This window comes from Aspergillus versicolor (assembly GCF_001890125.1).
Source record: "Aspergillus versicolor CBS 583.65 unplaced genomic scaffold ASPVEscaffold_7, whole genome shotgun sequence".
Taxonomy (NCBI): domain Eukaryota; kingdom Fungi; phylum Ascomycota; class Eurotiomycetes; order Eurotiales; family Aspergillaceae; genus Aspergillus; species Aspergillus versicolor.
Window position 1 is genome coordinate 929495 of NW_024467530.1, and position 11925 is coordinate 941419.

The 11925-nt window shown below is 51.6% G+C and overlaps 5 protein-coding genes across 5 annotated transcripts; 1 reads left to right on the plus strand and 4 right to left on the minus strand.

The window, feature by feature from the left end:
• Positions 1-10: 10 nt before the first annotated feature.
• On the minus strand, positions 11-805 carry ASPVEDRAFT_30698 (uncharacterized protein; the record flags this gene model as incomplete). Its single annotated transcript, XM_040810376.1, has 1 exon — positions 11-805. The coding sequence occupies one exon, from the start codon at positions 803-805 to the stop codon at positions 11-13; it is 795 nt and encodes a 264-aa protein (XP_040669994.1).
• Positions 806-1440: 635 nt separating this feature from the next.
• Positions 1441-2484, minus strand: ASPVEDRAFT_196403 (nucleolar protein 16). The gene is made up of 2 exons (XM_040809211.1): positions 2305-2484; positions 1441-2237 (listed from the first exon to the last, which is right to left on the minus strand). The coding sequence occupies exons 1-2, from the start codon at positions 2433-2435 to the stop codon at positions 1667-1669; spliced, it is 702 nt and encodes a 233-aa protein (XP_040669995.1). The 5' UTR covers positions 2436-2484; the 3' UTR covers positions 1441-1666.
• Positions 2485-2620: 136 nt separating this feature from the next.
• ASPVEDRAFT_43693 (Zn(2+) transporter YKE4) lies at positions 2621-4512 on the plus strand. Its single transcript, XM_040812881.1, has 4 exons — positions 2621-2835; positions 2950-3100; positions 3153-4086; positions 4142-4512. Exons 1-4 carry the CDS (start codon positions 2692-2694, stop codon positions 4155-4157), a joined length of 1245 nt encoding a protein of 414 aa, XP_040669996.1. The 5' UTR covers positions 2621-2691; the 3' UTR covers positions 4158-4512.
• Positions 4436-8006, minus strand: ASPVEDRAFT_63683 (mannosyltransferase complex subunit MNN9; the record flags this gene model as incomplete). The annotated part of the gene is made up of 6 exons (XM_040815691.1): positions 4436-4814; positions 4885-6001; positions 6691-7109; positions 7162-7435; positions 7509-7664; positions 7840-8006. The coding sequence occupies 6 exons, from the start codon at positions 8004-8006 to the stop codon at positions 4794-4796; spliced, it is 2154 nt and encodes a 717-aa protein (XP_040669997.1). The 3' UTR covers positions 4436-4793.
• A 1123-nt stretch (positions 8007-9129) lies between these two features.
• On the minus strand, positions 9130-10119 carry ASPVEDRAFT_30702 (uncharacterized protein; the record flags this gene model as incomplete). The annotated part of the gene is made up of 1 exon (XM_040810377.1): positions 9130-10119. The coding sequence occupies one exon, from the start codon at positions 10117-10119 to the stop codon at positions 9130-9132; it is 990 nt and encodes a 329-aa protein (XP_040669998.1).
• Positions 10120-11925: the final 1806 nt, after the last annotated feature.

The following is an 11925-nucleotide window of genomic DNA, read 5'->3' on the forward strand; positions in this document are numbered from 1 at the left end:
ATCCGAGAACCTAAATACATTGAATAAAAACAAAAGTCCACAGCAGTAAAGTGAAAATACCGACAACAACCACTGTCCTTAGATTCAGGTACCCGGCCCCATTCGACAAACCCATCCCAAGCGTCTCACTGCCATTCAACGTCCGGCCCTCACCACTCTGACCACCATTAGTGGCCACAGAATAGGACCCAGTTGCCACAGTTGGTTTCACGGAACTGTGAAAAATATCACCGCCATCTGAAGTGACCATGGGAGAACTGATATGGGCGGGCTGTGTCGCCCACACCACAGAAGACGAAGGCTGGGACAGCGAGTTCGCGACATCAATCCTCTGCGTAGGGACCACGAGCACGATATCTAAAGTCATTCTATCACCTGTTCTTGTATCTCTCGTCCAAGGATTCGAGCAAATGGGACTATTGTGGTCTCTCACATCGCTCGGAGCAGGCACCGGGATCGAAGGTAGCATGGCCGCACGAGGTAAATTTTGCAAGGCGATATCACGCTGCCTGGGAATCGTATATTGAGAGTCCCTTAAAGAATTTGAATGTATGGGCAAATTTGAACGTATGGGCGTCTCATAAGGCGGAGCTGTTTCCGGCTCAGGTTCATCTTGTCTTTTGTTTACCGCTTGCGCTTCCTCATTATCCATTTCATCCATGGATGGAGACTTGGGGAGTAGATCATCACACAGGGTTGTCTCCGGTATATACATCGTCAACCCGGAGAGTGTGTAACCAGTCCCATTGAAAGCGCAAACCGCGTTGCCGGAGCGAGCGGATGCTTCGTAGCCTATATGTCCCATTGAATTCAATTAGTGAATGTAATGATCACAGACAATGGCATGTGGTTGTAATTTGGTTCACTCACAAACGGCAGCTCCTTTGTATTCCACTGGGACTATTCCAAATAACCTGTTCACATTTAGTTCAGACCGTCCTTCATAGCTCTTTTGAACCTTTGTGATGAGAGGGTGTGGGATGGTGGAAGCAGAACCAAGACATACTCGACATGACAAGACCTCATCTCAGCCGTTCCATCAGGTCCGCATGATATGATGGATGAGCCCAGAAGAGATTCAGCGGCGCAGAAGGACATATTTGGTGAGGGACAGCGGAAGCGGCTTGTTTGGGACTCACTGGAGATTCTATATTAATTTTCATCCTTTAGGGGTTTGAGTAGGATACCCGTGCGATACTCACTATCTGATCTGGGCATGGATGAACGGGAGGGAGAATAGGATGAGAACCATCAGGAGCGGATGGATCATGGTAGCCATGGTAGCCATGGTTTCAGTAGGAGCGATTGAATTGAGGAGGAGTAATAGAGAGGATGAGAAGGATGAGGAAAGAGGAAGCAAGCTTTGAGTTGTTGACAAACGCGTCGTGTGGTAAAAGAGCACATTTTGCTACAGTTGGGCTTGAGAGGCTTGGGAGATTGAGCGGAATACCAGGGAACCCATTGTAATTAGAGGGTATAGTAGTATATATGTGGATATCAATGCCAGTGCACTATACAGACACACTTTGCATGTCTATTTGGAAAGTAAACGGGTCGAACATCAACAATCAACCAACTCTAGAATCCCATATAGACACTTTTGCCCGAAATCAACCTAACGCCGTATTCGCCGCATATGCGCTTTCAACCAGAAAACAATCAAAGCCTAAGTCGCCTTAAACTTGTTGATCCTTCGTCGTAAATCACCTGCCGTCTGCTGCATGGGGTTGAGTTTCCTGTCCCGAGCCATAGCCTGGTAGTCATCGCCGTGTCGCTCAACCAATCTCGCAATCCATTCTTCCTCCCGTTTGCTTTGGTGGCGCGGCTTCTTGGGGGCTTGTCCCTCGGTATCGGCTTGCCTTTCAAGCTGCTGCACAATCTTACTCGCGGACCTTTTCTCTTGCGGTGTCAGGTCTTCATCATTGTCGGACAGATCGTCCAGTGGATCATTAAGCGGGTTTGAGCGGCGGACTTTGCGTCCCGCGACCTCGACCTGGTCGTCCTCCTTACGGATAACCCGAAGAATCTTGCCGGTTTCAGGATCACGCTCGACCTTCAACTCGCTCACAGCATCGTTTTTCATGGCATCCACACTGCCCTTGATGTGTAGCGAGTCCGCGACCTCCTCCTCCAAGCCATTCTCAGTCTTGCGCCTCTCGGATCCTCCAGTTGGGGCGTTGAGTCGATGGACAAGACCTAGACGGCGGTAGTTTTGTGTGAGCGTCGACTTGCGGTCCCTATAATCGGCACATGATTAGAATTGTTGCTGTTGTTGGTGGAAGCGACTGAACCTGGCGAGCATACCAATTTTCCGCGATAATAGCATTGCCCAGAACATTGATCTTCTTCTTTCCGTTTTTGAGCACGCCAGACCGCTTGGGTTTCTGTTTAGGCGCAGAGGAGCGATTCTTCTTTGCTTGGCGGATATTACCCATCTCGAATGTATGCAGGGCAAATGCAAAAATGACGACTGGTTGTCGAGAAGCTAAAGCCGCAGAATAAAAATCCTTATCGATGCGGGAAAATCGCCAGTGGTGTTTGCACCCGGCCTTGGCGTGTTTGGCTGGTCCCTGATAAGCGACATCGGCGTCTTTATCGCTCTCCGTCGTGTCAACACCTCCAGCCGGGGAAGAGTACCTTGCGACGGAGCTTCAGTTTCATGTCTAGCCTGTTCTAGACTAATCCCCCACAATGCCCGTGTTTACTCTATCTCCTGCCCGCAAGATTGGCCTTGCGCTGACTGTTGGTCTCGCTTTCTTCTCTGCTTTGGCAGCTGCCCAAGATGCTATCGCCGTCGGCGATCTGTCCGTCAGGGAGATCGAGGAGCAATTGCAGGTGCGTTAATTATGCCGTGCATCGGTATACGCCAATATGGTGGATAAAGGGGCCGCTACCTGCGATCATACCATCAGGTCCAGCTCCTTGAAAACCCGATCTAACGCGAACTAGAGCTGTCCTCTCGTGGAGTCCCTGAATGAACATAAGCGTGCAACAAGTCCCGAGACAACAAGCTTGACGTCAAAGGTCTTCTCAATTCTGTTCCCCGGAAGCCCAGCTGTAAACTCTCTTCTTGCTACATTGTACATTTCGGGCCCTCCGAGTAAGCTTTGGTTTAGAGGTTGTCGCGTGCAATAATGCTAACCCCGCCATAGACTTCCTCCTTGCACTATGCCCTCCGAACATCGACCCCTCGTCGTTGTCCGTTATGGTTGCTTTCGCAGTTGGAGGCCTTCTGGGCGATACGCTCTTCCACCTTCTCCCGGAAATTTTCCTCGGTGAAGACTCCCCAGAGCATGTGAGCTTCGTCATGGTCGAGCCAAACCGCAATCTCCTCCTTGGCCTCGGCATCATGGTCGGCTTCTTCACCTTCGTCGCCATGGATAAAACTCTCCGCATTGCCACTGGAGGCGAAGGCCATGACCACTCGCACTCGCACTCCCACGGCCATACCGCGCAGGAGACCGGTGTAACCACCGGCGCCAGCACGGGGTCAACTAATAACGAGCTCAAGAAGCGCAAGTCTGCAAAGCCAGAGCCAGAGGCACCCAGCGCCGTCAAAGATGAGGTTAACCCAAGCGTAAAACTCGGTGGCTACCTCAACCTAATCGCCGACTTCACTCACAACATCACTGACGGCCTTGCCATGTCGTCCTCCTTCTATGCCTCGCCTACCATCGGCGCAACGACCACAGTCGCGGTCTTCTTCCACGAGATCCCCCACGAGGTCGGCGACTTTGCCCTTCTGATCCAGTCTGGTTTCTCTAAGCGCAAGGCCATGGGTGCGCAGTTCGTAACAGCCATTGGTGCCTTCATTGGAACCCTTATTGGCATCGCGGTGCAGGAGTTTGGTGGTTCTAACCCTACTACTGCAGATGGAATTCCAGGCTCGCCCGCTTCTGGGCTCTTAGGAACTAGCCTTACATGGGGCGACATGCTTCTGCCTTTCACGGCGGGGACCTTCCTTTACGTCGGCACGGTCTCGGTTATCCCCGAGCTGTTGGAGACTGGAAAGAACAAGGGCGAAGAGATTAAGAAGACCATCATCCAGTTCATCGCTGTCGCTGTTGGTGCCGGGATTATGCTTGCGTTAGTTTTCCTTCCCATTACTCTTGGTTTGTGATAAGTACTAACCAAAGTACAGGATCTCGTGGGATTAAATCTCGTCCTCTTGTCAGATAATAGTATCTATCTAAACCAACAGTGGATCAAGCCTTGGTCCCGATTCGCAGCACAAACCCGTGGAGGACCATCCATACCGCACCCATAACATCTAGACGAACCGCACTAGCCACCAGGCCTACTACACTTTCGGGACAACCCTTTAACTATCTCTATATCCGCAACACCACCTACCCTAATGTATCCAATGCGGTTTACGCACACCTACACCTAGAAACGACACCCAAAAAGAAAAATATCTAGAAGATCTAAGCCAAGCAACTGTACCACCAGGTAACACCGCTAGATTATAAAATATATGAATTATACTATTTCACTTTGCAAACGCCTAGTGCAACCAAACCGTACCTAACAACAACCAAGCATATTGGTAAAAAGAACCAATATGGAAAACCCTAGTATAGAAAAGGAAAAAAGGGTTCAAAAAATCCCAGCCTGCGCACGGCGCGCGGGATGCATGCATGCCACCGACCATATGCAACCATACCTGATCCAATCCGTTCCATTCTATAAGTAGGTAGCCACATTAACCTTGGTACATAGTAAAATACAAGCAAGCACAAGCATTATTTTAAATCCGAGAAGCGGAAATAAATAAATATAGAGAGAAAGCATCACTCGTTATAATGGTATACCTAAACCAAAAGAATCGTTAGCCAAAGACACTCATCAAGAACGGTAGGTGTATCGCATCAGGAAACGTACAAAATAATCTGGCAGCCCATACACGCTATACCCTAGGCGTTTCGCCATACGGGCGAACCCCTCCGTCTCGACGAGATGGAAGAACGGGAACGGCGGGAACATTGCGCCATCGCGGTGAACATCCGCCTTAACCATGAGGGCGGTGCCACCGACACCGTCGAGATCGATAACGCGGGTTGGGCGCGGGTTCTTTGTATCGGCCATGTGGGCCATAAGGCTGCGGTATGTAGGGAGCTCGGCATATCCCTCGAGCAGAATATCGTCGGGGTCCATTGAATCGCCGAGAGCCTGGGCCGTCGGCGAATCAATCCAGGAATTGAAATCGTAAGGGCGGACCTCCTGCCTTTTATTATCGTTGTTGTAGTACCGCTGGAAGCAATTGGCCACGATAACAGGGCGATTGTGAGAGGTTAGGTCTTGTATGAGGGTTGGTGGGGATTCGACGATGTCGGAGTCCAACCAGAGGACCCAGGAGGTGCTTGGACCAAGGGTGGTGAAGACGAGGCTGTTACGGGCGCGGGACATGGACTCGCGGCGAGCTTTCTGGTTCGCAAGCTTGTGGCGCTCCTTTTCGTCCTGCGATTGGAGCGGCGGGTCGAAGTCTTGCCGGAGGATAGAGATACTTGCGAAGCGGTTGGATACTGCACCCGTTTGAGTCTTGCTGATGGCCTTTTCAAGCGCTGCCACCGCGGCGTTTCCTTCTTTTGTGTGTGGTACTATGAACCCCAGCGAGATGAGCTCGTGTGGGTATGTAAGTTTCTCGACGTTGTCCCAGTATCCTTGGTAGAAGCGGGCGAGGGGGGTGAGAATGAGCACGCGCTCGCCCTTGCTAGTTGCGTCGCTGCTAGTGGTGAGGCTATTGAGGTTGTACTTGACGACCGGGGGAGGCGGCTGGCGGCCATCTTTGTAGACTGGTTGTGGGATAAAGGGTTTTGTTGGAGGAGAGAGAGGGTGTTCTGCTGTGTCTTCGAGCCTTGAGTCGGCGGTGGGCGGAGGTGAGGATGAGGCCGGCGGCGATGGCGAGGAGAGCAAAAAGCAGAGGAAGCCGAACGCCAAAAAGCAGGCGAGTATGATCGTAATTGGACTGGTGCGCCGCATGGTGCGCGCAACGGCCATACTGCCCGGCTCGACAGTCTTGGAGAATGAGGTTTGCCGGCAGCGGGGTGTGAAGTCGGAGAGTGTCTTGGTCTCGTCGTACGTGGTCAATCGTCGGATCGGCGGTGGTGGTCTGGCAGCCGAGATTTCGCTAATCGAAGGCAAATTTGACCAGGGCCGGGAGCCTGAGAGACATCTCCAGCTTGCGGATAAATGAGCGGACGTCCCTGGCCAAGCCGAGGGAGAAGGAAGTCGAGGGGTGTTCGAGATGGAGATTCTTGAGAGAGAATTGGCGGCTGACGATCGCCTGAAGATGATGGACGCCGAACTATCCGCAACGGGAGGCCCGCCAGTCTATATTTGGACACCCGACTGCAGCGTCTGTCGCGGTCTAGACATGTCTGAAGGAAACTGGATCTCAGCAGAAACGCTGCTCCTACTTAGACAAGAAGGTAACAATCATCCCATTTGAGCTATACAGGTGCGGGTCTTCAGTCGCCGAAAACGGAAATGCCGTGTGTCTGGCTGAGCTTGACACCCCCCGCCATCACGCCTATCAAGGCACCGACTCTCAGAATTGCCATCTTCAACGTAGTCTTCTAATCGTTAATATTAATTGTTTGTCTAGTTAAGATCTATAGCCCGTATATATCTCTATCCCCATGCCGCCAGAGCGAAAAAAAAAATCATGAAGGTGCTGGTGTTGAGTACTATGGTAACCAGCGCATCACACCCTCAAATGCAACCAACGCCATCGCATTCGCCGGGAATGCTCGCAAAAAGCATGGCACAAAGCCCCTCCAGTATCCTCTCCACCCACGCTCCCGATAAACCGCCACCGCGGCGTCCTTCCACCACCGGAACCTCCTTTGCCCGTCACCGAGTGCACCGCCCATTGGATCCGTCATCAGGCGCTGTTTCACCACATCCGAGGGATACGACGTTATCCAGAATATCTGGGCAGAGATACCACCGGCCCAGAAGTTGATCGCTGGTGCTGAGAGGCTTGTGCGCTCCTTCATCATCCGTGTTAGGACATCGTAGGAACCCCACCAGAAGAAGAAGAACGAGCGGAATAGAATTGTTGCGCAGAGGCCGCGATAAAGGCCTGTGATCCCATGGGTACCCATCTATGACGGGTCAGCATATTATACTCTCTAGGATTTGACTTAAACCTCTTACAAGTCTGCGAATGCAATCTATCGGCCCGCTATACAGCCGCTTCGACTTATCCGCCGCATACTGAATCTGAAGCCGAGCCTTGACGTGCTCAACGGGTGCAGCGATAAAACTAACTGTCGTACCAGCCATAATACCCGCAATCCCGTGTCCAAAACTAGGCAGCGCATGGGGGTCCGGCTGGTATTTAGCAAACGGGGTTATAGCACGTATTGACGGCCTCGAGAAAACATTCTCGAGAAGCAGGCGGCGGTATAACGTTAAAGAACCGAGCATCCTACAATCTTGTCAGCCTTTTGCTCTGCTCAAGTATACCAAGACACCGGGGATAAGGTTCGCCTTGGACTTACACTGAGTCCATGACCATCCATCCAACTAAAGGCGGCGTAGCCCCCTTGTATAATCCAGAGACACCCTCCTTTCTAACCGTCTGCATCACGCAATCCAACGGCCCCCTGAAATGTCCATCTTTGCTCGTTTGTAGCCGCACTTTAACCGTATCGAACCTGCCAGATCCCGGAAGTCAATACATATTCGTTCTGAACGACGATAACTCGAGCAGCGGTAGTAAACATACGGATGGCCAACTAAAATCACACAGCGCAACTGTTAGCCTATACCTCCAATATGGCCACAAAGGTAGGACCCAAGACCAAGGCCAAGTTCGAGGCCTATAAAAACTCACCACTCAACTTCGCAATCCCCGAAAACACACCAGCCACAAATCCCTTGTAATTGCGCTTGGAATCGGCCGTGGGCGGGGGAGCTTTGGCGAGGTTCTGCGACGAGCCGGACGCGTCCACTGCGCTTGTTGTTGAACTCGGTACGGGCGCCGCGGAAGACGACATTTTATTTTATTTTATTTCTCTTTTTTTCCCGGCGGGTATGCAGTTCGACCAATTTGTGTAATAATTGTTCGGTCCGAATAGCTAACGTGTAAGTCGTCCTCGCCTAAGCTTTGAGGCTTTGAGTATCTTCCGTCCGTTATCGGACAGTGCGGCGACAGTTCTGTACCTGCGTCAATTCAATTAAACATCCGTCCTCGGCTTGGGGTATGAGATTTTCGAAGGTTAAAGATTAAGTAGGAAATTGAAATCATCCCTTCAACAACAACGGGGGGTAAGCTGGTCTTGAAGAGGAGAAGAAGAAAGTTGGAGAAGTTGCAGATCTTGAGGAGGGGAGTCTGCCCAGAGGCTTGTATGTGCTCGCCGCCCCACTCGCCCCGGCGGTTCGGGGAGTTGATGTTCTTCTCCGGGAGGCTGCCAAGGAACTCTGCCCCGTCCATCACTTAACTGCACGGTCTTTCCTGAATCCTGATGGACATTATTGGGTGGATTGCGTTATGGGGCAGGGGTTACCCCGATCTTGCGAGATATAGTTTGAATTTTGGAGAATGAGTGGGAAGCAGATTAAGCGTGCTTCGGAGATTGGTCCGCGGTCGGACGTGCTATAGTACTTCTCCGGATTTCATATAGTTATCTTTTGCTTATTGGGTAAGCCTGGAGGCATGCCGTAATCAAGAGTTTAGAATTCGCTGAGTAATGCGTCTATGCCACAAGAAGTTCTAATTCTGCTTGATCGTCCTCATCGAGTGAAGATCGATCGAACAACAAAATACTTGGTACTGTTGGACCCAAGCTACAGTTCGTGACCCCGAAAAGAATACGCTAATGAATGTCGGTAATACAATATGATGTTGGCAGGAATGGAAATCAGTTGGAAGCCAGTGAAGAAAACACAAATAGTGGATGGAACATGGAGTCATAAGTCCGAAAGCTTGAGGCTCAGTGGTCGCGATGCCGATGCGGGGTATAACATGATATCGAATACAGGAAGTGAAGGGTATGTTGTTGGAGATGTGTGGAGGACATTCTCAGATCGAACTTTTAGCAGATGGAAGATGAGGTTTTCAGAAGAGGGCGCTGGGCAGAGGGTATGGTGGTCGTGTGCCGTGGTTGGTGTCCATCCTTTTCACCACCCTTTAGAGGTCTTCCTTGCCTTTTGTCTAGTTTTTTCGTTTTCGCGGGCGATCAGGCGGTCTAATAGATCTGGCGCGGGTGCCGAATGCTGGAAATCTCGTGAAGACAGCTCAGACCTATTGGCGCCTGCAGACAGATAACCACCCGCTTCTTCCAGGGCCAACGGTGTGACAGGCCCTGGGCTGTTGAGAGGATTCAACCGTGGGGCGGATGGACCAGGAGACAGCGGACGCGACCCCGGTTTCTGGAGTACAACCCCTTCGACGAAATCACGGTACTGCGAGATCTGGTCTCGTGAAATAGGAGCTGGGCGATACACATTCTGTCGAGACTGGCGTGGTGACGGCGGCTGTCCGCTCAGCGTGTGAGAGCTCCCAGGCGACTGGTAAACGGCAGGATGAAACCGTGGTAGGTCATTGAGATGGAAAGTTGGTGCTGACTTGGCCGCATTTTGCGCCCGAGAGCCTGGCTGCGGAGAGCCGGGACGCCTAGATGAAGACATGGACTGTGAAGTAACAGGAGTGTAAAAGTTCGAGCTGTCAGGACGCATTCTGAGAGAGCGGTGATCGCTGTAGCGACGACTATTTCGGCTGCGAATACGTCCGTTTCGGGTTCTCTCAGGTGATAGATCGCGATGAGGGAAGTAGTCCCGCTCAAATCGCCCAGTCAATGGAGTGACAGGAATGTCCTCCTCGTGTGTGTTGAAAGGCGACTTAGGTATTGGGATAGGTCTTGATCTGGGTTGGTAGCTTGAGGGTTTTTCAAAGGGATCGGAGAAGCCGACAACTGGTGAGCGAGAGCGGGGGAGGGGCGACGGAGGGTTATATGTGGAACACGTTGCGGTCAATTCCTCAAGGGACGACAGCGAGAAGCGAGTGGGACGACCGTGTCTGGCGATCAAACTTTCCAACTGGTCACGAGTGTGAGATGGTCGCCGATAGGGAGATGAAGATGGGGAAGAGAGGTTTGCTGAGCGAAACATGATTAGCCAAGAAGCATCAAGCTTGCAACGCTAAAGACAATTGACGAAGCATTCCACACGTGTCAGGTGGGGATTTGTATCGGTTAGCCAGCGAGGAATGTCAAGAGACACCACCGGGCAGGACTAAAGAGACAAAGAGAGACAAAGAGAGACAAAGAGCCCGAGACAGTGGTGGGAAAGGAAATGACGCTTGGAGGGGAAGATCGCTGTCGCTGTCGCGAATGGCATGATGGGGAACAGGCGGCAAGCGATTGACTTACAGGTGAGGGGAGGGACAGAATCCGCAGAGCTGCAGGAGGACGGATAGAGTGAAGGCGAGGAAAACGAGGTCGGAGTTGAGAAGGAGGAGGAGGAAATGCGCGGGGAGACAGGCATTCTTTGACTTTTAGCGAATCTGACAGTGAATGGGTGGACTATGTGGCGCCGCCCCGGATGGTCAGGAACTGGAACTGGCCCTGCCGTTTCCCGGTGGCTTCCCAAGTTCCTCAGTATAAAAATTGTGGAAACAGAATTTGACAGTCAATTTCTGCGCTCGCTCCCCCTTTCTCTTCGCCCTTTGTACGTCAATAATGGTTACACGGCGTCAAAAACAAAGCCTGACCGAATTCCACCTGCAAGCGTCAGTCGTTTTGCGGGGAAAGGAACAGGGCTTGGCAGAAAGGGTATGGCGTCATAGGTCCGTGATCATTGGCTGCGACGGAGAAAGTGGGTTTCAAAAAACGGTAACGGACGGTACCGAACGGTACCAGACGGACACAACACCACCCTCGCCAGGAACAGAAGAGCAAAACAGAACAAGAATGTGGGTGAGGCCAGATAGCATTTAGCAGCACTTACTCTGGAAGAATACGGCGTGGCACTGGCCTGGATTTCAATAGGCGGCCAGCCGCGTGGATGTGTCTTGGTTCAAGGGCGAACAAATGCGGTTCTTGGCATCGGTCGGCTTGCAGCAGGTTGCATGCTGCAGAGTATGCGCGCCGTGTAGCTATAGGAGGAAGAAATAAGAGCACGAATAGCAAGGGTTGACAGTGAGATTATGGGATTCTGCCCCTTTATATCGACGGCTGGAGAACGGGCCGCCAGCTGATGTATCTTTCTCAGCAGTCATCTACTTGGTAGGGCCAGTCGCATGCGAGAGACTCGGCTGACCAACTAGGTCGAGAGGCAGTGAAGAAAAAGAAAAGAATAGAAAACAACCGAGACAAAATCAAGGCAGACTCAAAACCCACAAAGATGGTGGTGTGCGTCAAGCTTCCAAGGTCGAAAGGGGTGGGTTTCAGACCAGCAATGGACCTGTGTGTCCAGGTGCTTTACTCTCCTTGTCTGGCAGGGTTGAGTCTGCAACCATCCCGATGCTAATGCGACCAGGGATACACGACGCCTGTTCAGATCCCGCCATGCCTCATTAAGAGCTGAAGAATCATCGTTGTTGTCCATCTATTCTCTGTCCTTTGCGATATCATGCGGCCATCGGATACTTGCGCATCCATCAGCCACACTAGGCAGCATGATCAGGCGATCACATTGCACTCAGGCCCCTCCTGCACCTTCAGCTTCAACGTTCACGCGTCCTCTAACTATTTAAAGCACGCCTGCTGCTTAATAACACCCTCTTCACGTTGACGCAGCCTATCCACTCTCTACTCTTCCAATGACCATTATCCCGCTGTACCCGGGCCAATATGGAGCGACCAAGTGATCCAGTCATATTTGCCAAACCTGTTTCTCAAATTAATGACCACACAGCTGCAATCACTCTGACGTCTTTTTTTTTCTCAAGCAGCTGTTGGGCCGCGCCGCGAGGGA